At 40.9% G+C, this 13,018-nt stretch overlaps 2 protein-coding genes across 11 annotated transcripts in view; one reads left to right on the top strand and one right to left on the bottom strand.

Annotated features, from left to right (window-relative positions):
- Positions 1–1,344: 1,344 nt before the first annotated feature.
- On the bottom strand, positions 1,345–7,861 carry LOC125106607 (uncharacterized). Of its 2 annotated transcripts, XR_007129366.1 has the most exons (4): positions 7,191–7,861; positions 6,878–6,982; positions 5,757–5,894; positions 1,345–2,230 (listed from the first exon to the last, which is right to left on the bottom strand). XR_007129366.1 is itself a non-coding variant. In XM_047740890.1 (3 exons), exons 1-3 carry the CDS (start codon positions 7,859–7,861, stop codon positions 5,846–5,848), a joined length of 813 nt encoding a protein of 270 aa, XP_047596846.1. In that variant the 3' UTR covers positions 5,378–5,845. The 2 variants fall into 2 exon arrangements, 1 of the variants encoding a protein (XP_047596846.1); XM_047740890.1 differs by lacking the exon at positions 1,345–2,230 and having other exon boundaries at positions 5,378–5,894; positions 6,890–6,982.
- BICD1 (BICD cargo adaptor 1) overlaps positions 7,808–13,018 on the top strand; it is a 226,629-nt gene continuing 221,418 nt past the window's right edge. For all 9 annotated transcript variants that reach the window (XM_047740888.1, XM_047740886.1, XM_047740884.1 and 6 more), the window contains exon 1: positions 7,808–8,252. In XM_047740888.1, coding sequence (XP_047596844.1) covers positions 8,040–8,252 — 213 coding nt within the window. In that variant the 5' untranslated portion in view covers positions 7,808–8,039. The remainder of the gene's footprint in view (positions 8,253–13,018) is intronic.

Genomic DNA, 13,018 nt, shown 5'->3' with positions numbered 1-13,018 from the left:
TCTTTTCTAATTAAAAAAAAAAAGTCACTTTACATGGGTGTTGAGTTTGGAATATTAAAGCTGGATATCTCACCAATCCTCCTGTTAAGATTTAAGGACCTAGGCAACTTCTATCCTGTGCTCGTTCTACAATACTTTCATTATCAAACTTACTTCATGGGCTGGATGGCTCCAGGAACTCAGTCATCTTGTTTGCATGCCAGACAGCAGGAAAGTGTAAGGGGAGAAGGGCATACCTCCTCACATTAAGGACAATTACGGAGTTGTACGTGCCACTTCTTAAATCCAATTTGCCAGCCCCTAGTCACTGGCAAGTAACTGAATGCATTAATTTAAGTAAATAGCCAGATTTATTACATGACCATTCATACAGCAAAAAATTGGGGATGCAATTATTATAGAAGAAAAGAGATGTTGAGAGACACCTAGCACTTGGCCATGTTACACAATTTAATCCATCAGTTACCTTTTCATCAATATCCTCAATTTCCTTGTCTCCTATTCCTCCTACACACTCACTGACAAAACCCTAAGTCTGGACTGATACATCTACCCACCATATCTGCTCTTATACTGATCTTTTGGAAAAAGCCATACAACTATATGGTTTTTAGTGTTTCTATAAGTCTGTGGTATTTAACTAAGGTGAGCTTTTAACTCAGCTAGGTTACAGGAATTTGTTCACAACAATCTTTCTATTCTTTGATCCATCGCACCTTGGAAGACCTGGGATATAACTATCACTTTGGCTGCTAGCATGTAGTTTTGCTCACTAAACTGATCCTTAAAATAAACTTTATAAAAAAGAGGAATTGATCTTCTGAAACAAATGACTCAGAACACTGCCTCAGATCAAGAAAATCAAGGCAGGTTAGTGGATGAATTCTAAAGAAATAATAACTGGCAGTCAGAAGTTTTTAGTCTTCTTTTAAAGAAAGAATAATTTATATTAGCTTGTGTACTACAGTGTACAAATTCCTTGTGGTTGTTTGCAGCCAAAATACATGGGAGACAGATTTAATAATGAAGAAAGAATTAATGAGATGAGATTGCCTCTGAGATTGGCAAATGAGGATGACAAAAAACAGTAAAATCAAGAGTTTTGAAGAAAATATCATTTAAAAGGTAAAGCAAAACACAGATGGAGAAATGTAATTCCAACAAAAATTAAATCAGTGCCTCTCTGGTGGGAAGATAACAAGGATGTAGGCTGTGGCTAAGAAACAACCCTAGAGGATCTGGTGGTCACTGATTTTGAAGATGTAAAACAGGAGAGAACAGCTATGAGCCACCCTGCTTCCCCCCAACAAAATACTCCAGCTTTAATTCATTAGCATCTTGCATCTTAGAAGAGACAAAAGACAGATGAGGTAGCAGAGTTGGGAGTGCTCCCTGAACCAGTACCTAGAAGAGAGTAGCCAGGACACAGGAAACCATGTAAGCAGAGGGAGGCAGCACCTTCTGGGAGTGGGCCTGGACCCAGGGGTGTGCTCCAGGATCTGGGACAGAGGGAGCTTCTCAGAGGGCAGATATCTGAGCAGCTTGGAGATCAAGTTCTGGCTCAAAGGCATTGACAGGGGCTCTCACTCTTACCTTGAGGTGCATTTGGACATCTCAGTGTGAACTGCTCTTAAAGGGTGGATTTCCCTCCAGCATTTCATAGCTGAGATTCCAATCCAGATTCACATTATCTTTGTATGTCGTTCCCTCCACTGTTTCTTGGGGCATTGTGAGCTCCAGCTGTTTCCACATCTTAAACCTCTCTTCATGTTTCAATCTCCTATATTCTGGTTTTTACCCTCTTTGTCCTGCACAAACTACTGTGGTCAAGAGTACCTATTTGCATGTTGCTAAATATAGTAACATTTCTTTGTCCTCATCTTACTTTACCTTGATCTCTCAATGGCATTGACTTGGTCCTTATTCCTTCACTCTTCAAGTGCACTCCTTAATCCCCATCAACTATTTAACTCATTCCCTCACCCACATCCCTTCTGGTAACCATCAGTTTGTTCTCTGTAGTTACCTCTTAACTTTGTTGGCTTTTCCTCTTTAACTCAACCTTAAATAGGGGTACCTCAAGGACCTCAGTTTCTTCTCTATTTGTACTCTTTTCCTGGATAATACCATCCATTTCTTTCATTTGAAATTCACATAATGCTGGAGCACCTGGCTGGCTCAGGCAGAAGAGCATGTGATTCTTGGTCTCCTGGTCATGAGTTCCAGACCCCTACAGGGTGTAGAGTTTACTTAAAATAACAACAACAACAACAACAACAACCCACAAAACATTTAATGTTAATGGTTTCCAGAGGAGAATTGTTATGCCTCCCAAGAAATCTCTTCTTAATTCTAGTCTTATATCCAATTGTTTGCTTAACATTTCTATGTCTCCAAAATGTCTTACATTTAATATGTCCAAAATAGGACTCAAAATTTCCTGAAACTTTCTCAAAGTCTTTCCCATCCAACTAATGGCAAATCACCTTCCCAATAGTGCGAGTCAAAAAATTAGATTTTTAATGATTGCTTCTTTTTCTTTCTATCCCACATCCAATCCCCAAACAAGTCTGGAGACTTCTATCTCACCTCCCCCTCTGGCAATATATTAGGAATCCATTCATTTCTCTCCCCTATGGCTACTAGCATAGTCCAGGCCGCCATCTTCTTCTAGACAATCACAACAGCTTCCTAACTAGTGACCCCACTTCTTCTTCTTTTTTTTCATTATTTATTTTATTTTTAATTATTTATTTATTTGAAAGGAGAGAGAGGGAGAGCATGTGCGAGTGAGGGGAGGGACAGAGGGATAGGATCTTTAAGCAGGCTCCCTGCTGAGTGCAGTACCCAATTCAGGGCTTGATTTGGACTTGATATGGGCTTGATGTGAAGCTCCATCCCATGACCCATGAGATCATGACCTGAGCCAAACTCAAGAGTCTTGATGCTCAACCAACTGAGTCATCCAGGCACCCCCTTTTCTTTCTCTCTCTCCCTTCTTTCCTTCCTTCCTTCCTTCCATCCCCTCCCTCCCTCCCTTTCTTTCTTTCTTTCTTTCTCCCTGCAACATGGGGCTTGAACTCATGACCCTGAGATCAAGAACTGTAGGATCCACTGACAGAGCCAGGCAGGTGCCCCTTCTACTTTTATTTTTTGATACCACCAATCTTTTTTTCTGTGTAGTCATGATGCTCTTAAAATATAAATCAAATAATTTCATTTCCTGACTAAATAATCAAGTTTTCCACTCCACTGAGAATAAAACCCAAATTCCTTATTCTTCTCTTTCTCTCTCTCTCTTTTTTTTTTTTTTTTTTTTTTTTGCCTGTTGGGTAAAGGAATGTTTCTGAACAGGTTAAGAATCTCTATATAAGTTTTAGGGCTATCAAAAAACCAAGAGGAGGGGACATATTTTGGCAGAAAGAAGCATATTAAGAAATTTTGTTCAATTCTTGAAGAACTGGAGGCAAGACCAGCCTTAGGCACAGATGTGAATTGGGTAATGTTTATCTGTGGTGTTCCCAGCCTCCACTTCTTCAGCCATTCAGTTCCTTCCTTTGGGTATTTCCTTATCAGAATCAGGAAAAAATATAAAGCAAATATAAGTACAAATTTAAGTTTAATAATTTTTTGCATTTCTAAGTTACTTCTAATTATGAAATGATAGGCATCTTTCTTTATTACCAAAGGAATTTCAGACATCATTTTTGAGGGGGATTAGAAAGAAGAGCAGATGATTTAAAAAGTCCTTTCTGGCAGCCTTAAAATCCCCGTTTACAACCTACCAGCTATTCTGCCTTTAAGGCTAATCCAGTTAGGGTTATTTAAAATTTCTTGTAAAGCATGCTGAGAAGCAAAATAGAAGTATTTTGTTTCCTCTTGTTCTTGTGTGGTGTGAAACTTATTTGCCTGGGAAAGTTTTTTAACTCTGCAAATGTTTGCAATTTGAAAGACCATATTCTTTTTTTTTTTTTAATTGGGATATAATTGACATATAATATTATATTGGTTTCAGATGCTCAACATCCAGATTGGTCTAATCTGTACGGCAGGCATGATCTGAGTTTCCCTTCTGTATTGCCCTTCTAGTGCAGTCCCAGGCTATTTTCCCTTGGCTTATAAGCCTCAGCTTCTGATTTTTATCCTTTGTACTCACCAAACTCTTTTCTGCCTTAGACCTTTACACATGCCCTTCCCTCTTCCACAGTTAGCATAGCCAGTTCCTTCAGGTTCCTTAGATACTAGGGTAAATATCACTTTTGCAGAGAGATCTCCACTGATCTTTCTGTTGTTTCTTTTTTTTCTATCTCAATCTTCTTTTTCTTTTTTTTCCCAAAAACTTAAAAACAAACATACATTTGCTGCTTATTAGGTGTCAAATATTGCTCTATTCACAATAATCTCATCAGTAATTATGGGAGTGTGTAGGGGTGGGGTGGGGAGGAACAGACGGGGAGGGAGAGGGAGGAGGAAAGAATCTCAAGCAGACTCTGTGCTGGGTGCAGAGCCCACGGTGGGGCTTGATCTCATGACCCCGAGATTATGACCTGAGCCAAAACCAAGAGTTGGAGGCTTAACCAACTGAACCACCCATGCATCCCTGTTGTTGTCTGTTTTTAATCTGTTTTGTCATGTGTTTTTTGCTTGTCCCTCTCAGAACACAAGCTCCATGAAGTCAGGACCACTGACCACTGATATCTTACTGGTCATTGATTTCACAATGCCTACTATTGTTCCTAGGACATAAGGGGCACTTAATAAATATCTGTTTAAAGAATGAGTGAATGAATGAGAACAAGAGAAAACAATATTCATGAAAAGTTGGTGAGTGGTTGGTTTGAGGTACTAAGTCACAAGATATAATTTTTCCTAAATATTTGTGTTTTTAAAAAATATCATTTATTCTCTACATCCATTGTGGGGCTTGAACTTATGGCCCCGAGATCAAGAATTGCACTCTCTTCTGACTGAACTAGCCAGGCACCCCTAATTTTTTTCTAAATATTTGTAAGTAAGAAGGTTTCCTAAGTAATCAGAGGCTGCTAATTTAAAGAAATATGAGGGAACACTACTTCCAGGAATGGTTTAAGAAATTCTTTTCTAGGGCACCTGGGTGGCTCAGACATTAAGCATCTGCCTCTGGCTCAGGTCATTATCCCAGGGTTCTGGGATGGAGCCCAGTACCAGGCTCCCAGCTCAGTGGGAAGCCTGCTTCTCCTTCCCCACTTCCCCTGCTTGTGTTCCCTCCCTCTCTCTGTCTCCCTCTCTCTCTCTCAAATAAATAAATATTTTAAAAAATTTCTTTTCTAGATACTTGTCAGTGATCTATATATACATCTATCTATATCTATGTGTGTACCTATATATACATGGTGTGTATGACATATATGGAGAGAAATGTAACTGTGCAGCTCTGGGAGAGTATGGTATGTAAGGGAATAAGTTAATTTTCTTCAAGTTAAATACCAACATATAAAGGATCAAAGTTGTTATAAGCAAAATCTTGTATTGTTAAAATAGTGTAATGTCTGAATGAAGTCAGACTGAATACATTAACTAAAGTAGATGAATCAGGAAAATGGGGCAAGAAGGAAAATTGCAGAGGCAAACTCCATTCTCAGTAATATCCAAAGGAAAGGGAGTAACAGGCAATCTCCCCCAAGTGTTACGATTCCTTCGGAAGGGCTCTGCTTATACTTTGTGGAGTGAGGAAAGGCCAGGGGGCATACTGGGAAGAAGGCAGTTTGGCTACCCACAATTATAGCTTTTATCTCTTCTCTCAGCAGGTCATGATCATTCTTCATTGTGGGGCGCCCAGGAGGAGCTTCACAACTGGACTGTGACATCAAGGCAGTATAATTGGAAATGATGTGGTCATTATCTCCCCTGCTTCTCTGCCAGGTTGGAATGTATGGTTAGGAGCATGTTTCAAGTATTTTCTCCATTTAATTAATTAATTAATTAATTATAGGTCAGATAATCACAAGAGAATATTCTGTTGTAATTGTCAGCATCTGGAAGGAATCTTTTTTTGTCTGTTTTTGGAGGCAGTGAAAATCACATCCAGACTGCCTATTAGTCAAGGCTTTGTAAGAGCATTATTTGCTCTTCCTCCCACACCATCAGCAACTGTCTTTGTTTCTTTACCATCTACAAAAGGAAGGGGAGTGTTGAATCCTGCTTTCTAAATCAAAAAGTGTGTGTGTGTGTGTGTGTTGATCACCTCCTGGCCACTGAGAAACAGCTCTCTAAATAGTGGCCCCCAATAGAAGAGAAGGAAGGAACTGGTAAGACCTTTGGTGTATATTGGTCCCAGAGCCTCCCTTCCATTTCCACAGAAATCACTCCTTTTCTGCTCCTCTTCTCCCTTTCCTCTAGGTTAGCCATTCTGATCTCTTCTCCATTTTTGGTCTTTCACTCTGACTTTGCCTTCCTCTCCTTTTGTGACTCTTCATATTGATTAAAGTGGTCATTTTACCAGCATATAATATTTAGTTGCTGAGTGTGTATTATTAATGAGTGGTGAGGCCAATATAATCCAGTTTGGGGTTCTGGAGTTAGGATTAAATTTTGGCTTCACCACTGAAGAGTTGCCTGATTTGGACAAATCCCTCAATTTCCTGCGCCTTTCTTTCACCACTTTTAAGTTGGGGATAATGGTTCCTACTTCCAAGAGTGGTCATTAGGACTAGAGAGAATGCATATACCATACTCAGAAGAATGGCTGGCATGTGGTCTCAAGAACTATTAGCTCTTATTATTTTAAAAATGTTTATTGTAGGGAAGGAATCCTTGATACCAATTAGGGAATTTCATGCACTTTTCCTTTACTGAAGAACGAGTAGAGTAGCACGACTGAGGCAAGAAACAGTAGTACCTAAAGGCTTACTGGGTGTATGCATTTTTCGGAGCAGATCCCAGTCCTGTGGCAAGCTGGGCACAGACTGCTGTGCAAAGGCACGCAACGTTAGTGAAGACTGTCCTGAGGGGTAATAAGGTTATAACCAGGCCAAGCTAGCCAGGGGAAGGGAGGGGAGGCAGAAAGTAGGGGGGAGGGAGAGAAGAGCGCGCAGTGGGGTGGGTCTGGCAGGCTTTGGAAGCGCAGCGCTGATTTGGGTGCTGGAGGCTGGAAGGAGGCTGGGAGCCCAGGGGGCGAGAAGGATACGCGGGACCCCGAGCGCGTTAGTTACTGTTTGCTTTTCCCTGGGAAAGGCGTCGATTCCAGGCGGTTCCTGAGCTCGGGCTCCCGTCGCAGCGGCAGAGCAGGGGCGTCCCCGCCACTCCGGGGGCGGGGGGGCTTCGGTGTCCGCGGGTCAAAGTCCTGGGAGGAACTCGCGTCCGCGGCCCGCCGGGCGGGGCGGAGGTTCCCCCGGCGCGCGTCCCGCCGCCTCCGCCTCGGCCTCCCGCCCGCGCGCCCCCCGGTGCAGACGGCGGTGGCGGCCCACCGCGCCCGGCGGGAGGCGCCTCGGGATGTTTCCGTCGGTTCCTTCCCTCCCCCCGCGCTGACTCCATCCGCCTCCCCGCCCCCTGCTCGGAGCCGGGGCCAGGCGCGAAGGGAGGGAGCGGGCCGAGACTGCATCATTCCGCACCGGCTGCAGCGCTGCCAGAGGGAGCAGGTGGAGCGAGCGAGCGAGACGCGAGCCCGAGCGCGCCAGGCCCCGGGGAGACTGCAGTGACGCTGCCCGGGAGACATGGCGGCCGGGCGCCTCTGAATAAGCAGAATCCGGAGCCCCTCGTCGTCCCCGGCAGCCGCAGCCCAGGCCATGCCGCACGGCTGCTGACCGCACGCAGGGGCCGGCCCAGAGGACTCATGCGGCAGCGGCTGGCGCCTCGCCCCTGATCCTCTCCCTGCGTTCTCCATGTTGCATTTCTCCTCAGTTTCTCCGGCAGTGTAGCCGCTGCCGCCGGAGCGGCAGTCAGCGCCGCGCTCTGCTCATTCATCCAGCCACACTTTTCTTTTCCATTTTTACCCTTCCCCCTCCTGCTTTGCATCCATCTCCCCACCCCGACACCCCCTCCTGCCTCCATCCGCCGGGGCTATGGCCGCAGAAGAGGTATTGCAGACTGTGGACCATTATAAGACTGAGATAGAGAGGCTGACCAAGGAGCTCACGGAGACGACCCACGAGAAGATCCAGGCTGCAGAGTACGGGCTGGTGGTACTGGAAGAGAAGCTGACCCTCAAACAGCAGTATGACGAGCTGGAGGCTGAGTACGACAGCCTCAAACAGGAGCTGGAGCAGCTGAAAGAGGTGAGTTGCCTGTCACCTCATCCCTCCGCGGCCCCCGTCCCCCACCCCCAACGCCCACTCTTCACTGGTAAAAAGTCGGAAAGGATGCGGTTGAAAGGGAGGTTTCTTCGTCTTAGAGCCCTTTGTTGGTAAGAGAAGACTGAAAGAGTCCATTGTTTTCCCCCCAAGAGAAAAATTGCCCGGGAAATGAATGTATAAGCTGGAATTTGAGAGGCGGTGGCTGTGCGGGCTGTGGGGGAGGGAGATTCAGAAGTCTTCAAGTCTCAGCACTCGAAGGCGACAGCTGGGTCGGAATGCGTAAATCCAACTTCCCAAAACTGTTATTTCAAACCCGGGTTCCAGCGACAATCCCGTAATCCACAAAAGGTGATGAGTAGGGTCGTGCTGAGGGACCCACGGTTTCAGGATGCAGGACCTATGGTGCCTCAGCCAGGTGAATGTAACCACCCCTTGATGCAAGAGGGAACTGTGATTAGAACTCTCCGCCAATCCCATCCGACAAAGTCTGGGCGGTTTTCCTTCTCCTTGGCTTTAGTTATTCATGTCCTCGGGCTGCCTGAGAAAAACAACTCTGCTGGGTGATCCCACTGCCTCGATTTCACCTCTGAGTGAGGCAGAGCCATGCCCAAGTCACATAAGGTCACCCTGACCAGGGAAAATTGAACAACTCTACACATTGGCTGTATGGTATATATCAAGTGCAAGGGTAGCCGTCCATATCAAATGAGGCTCTTCTGTTTGAAATGACTGGGTTTATAAAACCGGAATATCACAAATGGGCCAGGTATGCCACTGGCCCTCTTGAGCCTTTCGGTGTTTGGCTTCTCTTAAAGACTGGCTAATGTTTGGAAGAAAATAATGGATATGCTTTGATTTCCTATCAAGCGCTCATAAGAATATACATACTGTTGAAGGAATTCGGTCTGTTTTATCTGATTCCTGAAGCACTATGGGTAGCAAGTCACTGGTTATAAATTTAGATGTATACACTGCTTTTCTTTGTGGTGAGTCTTTATTTTTAGGTGCATATTGGCTTTTAGGTGTTAATTTAAAATTTGGCATGTATTATTATCAAAAATGTTTTTCTTACTTAGTTTTTTGGAGGGTGTCTGTTTTATGTGGCTACAGTTAAAGACGTGATTTATGACCTATCTAATCAAATCGCCTTCTAATCCAGTACACAATATGGTAAATACACTTTCAGGTATGTCTTATTTTTATTCTGATGCCTAAATGCGAACAAATAAACAATTAGTAAAAACCCCAACTAAAAATCTGATTTTCACATATCAGGCTGTAAATTTTGAGTTCGTGTTTTTCTTACCATGTACATGTCTGTTCTTAACAACAGCTGGACTCACTGGTATTTTCCAAGTTAGATTAGGTCAGATATGTTTAAATTCAGTGATGCTAAACCTTGTGAAGTCAGGAAACAGGATAGTGATTGTAATTCTCCGAGATGTTTTGATGTTTAAACCTGTCAACACTGCTTTGCCAAGGTGAGGAAGTGCAAACCAGGCAGTGGTAAGCCATCACCTCCTTGATAAAGGAGGTAGACTTAATTTAATGAAATGGAGTATTACTGTTAACTGATCTTCCTGCTTGATTTAAGCAACCTTTCTGGGGGTATTTCTGTGTCATTTGCACTTACTCTGCATAGTAGTCCATTATGCAATTGTCTTTTGCCTTTACTAGACCATGAGCTCTTAAGGAAAGGAAACTGTCTTAATTTATTTTGCATCCACATCCTTTAACACAAAGTCTATCACACTGTAAGTGTATAATAAATATTTTATTAAAGAATGAATTTCTACTGAAAGAAGGGACACCTTTATCAAACATTCACTAGTCAATATTGGTTAGTGTCAGAGAAAGATGAAGAAAATTAGGAAGTATAGGAAGTGACTGGTATTGAAACACTACCTTTATTATTGTCATCAACAATAATGGGAAAAATGAGAAAAAACATTTTGTGAGAATAGCACAATTGTAGTTTCTTAATAAAGAATAATACAAATAGCAGTTATATATTTTTTTCTTCAAAAATTTGAGGCATATTTTGTTCTATATTAGCAGGAGGCTGATAAAAAATTTATCAGGATTATTTTTACCAAATGAAACTCATTTACATAAGTATTTTGAGTTGCACTTAGCATAAATTGATTCGGTTATTTATTCAGAATGAACTGTCTTAAGCAATTACATAAAAATGTATTTAAGAGTAATAAAATAATCATTATATTTGATTGTTTGATGTGGTGACCTGTTATTTTTACTCTTTTAATGTATATTTTAATTAGAAGTATTATTTAAATGTGCTAAATCAGTCTCAATAATACTTCCTACTTGAAAGGTAAATCCAGAATAATTGGGCAAACTAAAATATCCCAATGATGATAATCATATAGAAGCCATTTTTGAAAGACATGTTTTGTGAGTGCTCTGATTTTTAAAAGGGAAGTTTTGTTCACTTATGGGTACATATAGTAAACAACGCTGCATTTTTTCTCTAAAGCCAAGTATAAAATCCTTGGCTTATTTCTAGGCTCTTGCAACAAATATGATTCATTTAAAAGTAATTGGTCCAGTTTAGGGGAATGTCAGCAGAAAATGACAGTACTAAGTCCAAGTTGAACGTTGATAATTTGCAGTGTAACAACCTGGCTCAGTCTTTACAGGTCATTTTATTTTCAAGAGTCAGTACCCAGCAGTGTTGCTGCCCTTCTTCCCAGGCTGATTACTGCTGTGATAATAATGCCAAGTGAGCAGTGCTTGCCTGAAGATGTGCAAAATCAAGATAATGAATCATTAATTTTTTCTAGTTATTTCTTCCCTGAGTCTAGATTGCTTTTGACCTGGCTTGACATTATTTAGGGCTCTGCTCTGTGCCTACATTACTGTCTACATGACCCAAAAGAACAGACTTGAAAGAAAAGTACTAATGTTATGAAAAAAGAATGACTTCTGCCATCATCATAATGTTCTCCTTTTAATTATCTTTGGGGAGCTGGACAAAGCAACATCCTTGTTAGAATACTTGACCATGGTTTTATAATTTCACAAGTAATGCTTGCTTTTCAGTGACCTGAGGGGCACCCATGCCCAGTTATGTTCAGGTCCTGGCTGATTATATGTTTGGGACGTGTGTAAATCAGCACTGTGATTGTCATTCAGGCCAAAATAGTGTTTGAGGAAGAGTCATAGTTCCAAAATAATTTAAAAAAACTAAAAATACACACACATAAAAAAGAAAAAAACCTCCTAGAATTTAAATTTGTTTGTGGTTGTTTTGTTTTTTACTTTAAAAGTATTTGAAATTTAAAAAATAGTAAAATTGAAAAAGATCCTCATAGAAAGGAATGATTCAGCATTCCTGATAGCATTGTAGAAAACATATCCATGTGACAGCTTAAGAAAAGTTTTGCAGCTAGCTTATGGTAGACTATGTACTAAGAATTTTCAACTCATTTTTTTTTGCTCATATTCTTAACCCTGACATCAGTGATAGACACCATTTGCTAATGAAGCACTTTGTGGACAATGACCAGCTTTTCTTCCTAAAGCTAATTTTATGGTTTGTTTTTTGTTTTTTTTGTTTTTTCAGGACTATGGTTAAATCATTCAAGGAATAGACATTGAACTTACACACTTTTTAGAGACTGTCACATTGGGGATCTGATGAAAGCCATTTAATTTTTTGGATTCATGTTTAAACAGAAATATTTTCCTTTTTATGCTTAGAAAGATTGTTAGCTTTGTATATGCTAAATCATGAAGTCATACCGGGGGGAGGGAGCCCCTAGATTTCATTTCCAATCTATGAATAAACATAGAGAATGTTAATAATTTATTTGCCTAGGCTAGTGTTTTCTCTCTCACTGGTTTGAAAGAAGAATGTTTATATTTATCATCATATTTATTACCAAATTAAAACATCTATAATGTACCAACATATGCTTTTAGAAGGTATTTGCAAAGTATTTGCAAACAATCTCAACAAACACACACAGTCACTTTCAATCATATATATATATTTTTTGACCCAGTCACTCTAACCTGTACCATTCCTTCTTTTTATTTCAACTCAGAATTTCATCTCTGGCAAAGTTATTTCTCAGATATCATTTAACAAGATGTTATATCTTTCATCACATTCATTATGTTTGCATGAACATGTAAGTAACCATGGTTTGATGATTTTTTCAGATTTTCATGTTTATGAATATTCTGCTATATCAACCCTTCCATATATTTATACTTTATGGGTATTGCATTCCAAATTTGAAAATATGATAATTACTTGCATGTTGAAATATATAGTAAAAGACTTTCTCACACAGAATGTTGTACCTGTAAATATGGCTTTGAAGGAGAGGAAGACATGAAGAGAAGCAGTCTTACTATTTAATAATTCATTATGCTGAAGAAGACATGGGAAGTCAAGTGGCAGGAGATCATATTGGGAAAGTGGCAGTAGTCACATTTTGCCCTGGGGATAGCAGAACCATTAAAAGGAGATGAAAAGAAACACTTAGTAACACTGTGTTTGGTGCCTTACATCTTACTTAATCTTTAGAGTAATTCAGAGACTTACTGCTCATTTTTACAGATAAGAAAATAATAAAAATAACAAAGCATTTAATTCTGTAAAAAGCTCCATTTAGGACTTGGCATTTTGCATGCCTTATCTTTCATTCTTAAAAGAATCCTTTTTAAGGTAGTTATTACGTGAATTATGCAGAAGAGGAAAATAGGTCTTAGATTAA

Source organism: Lutra lutra, chromosome 8, assembly GCF_902655055.1.
Source record: "Lutra lutra chromosome 8, mLutLut1.2, whole genome shotgun sequence".
Lineage (NCBI taxonomy): Eukaryota > Metazoa > Chordata > Mammalia > Carnivora > Mustelidae > Lutra > Lutra lutra.
Note: the sequence above shows the minus strand (reverse complement) of the source record. Positions and strands in the feature narration are given on the sequence as shown.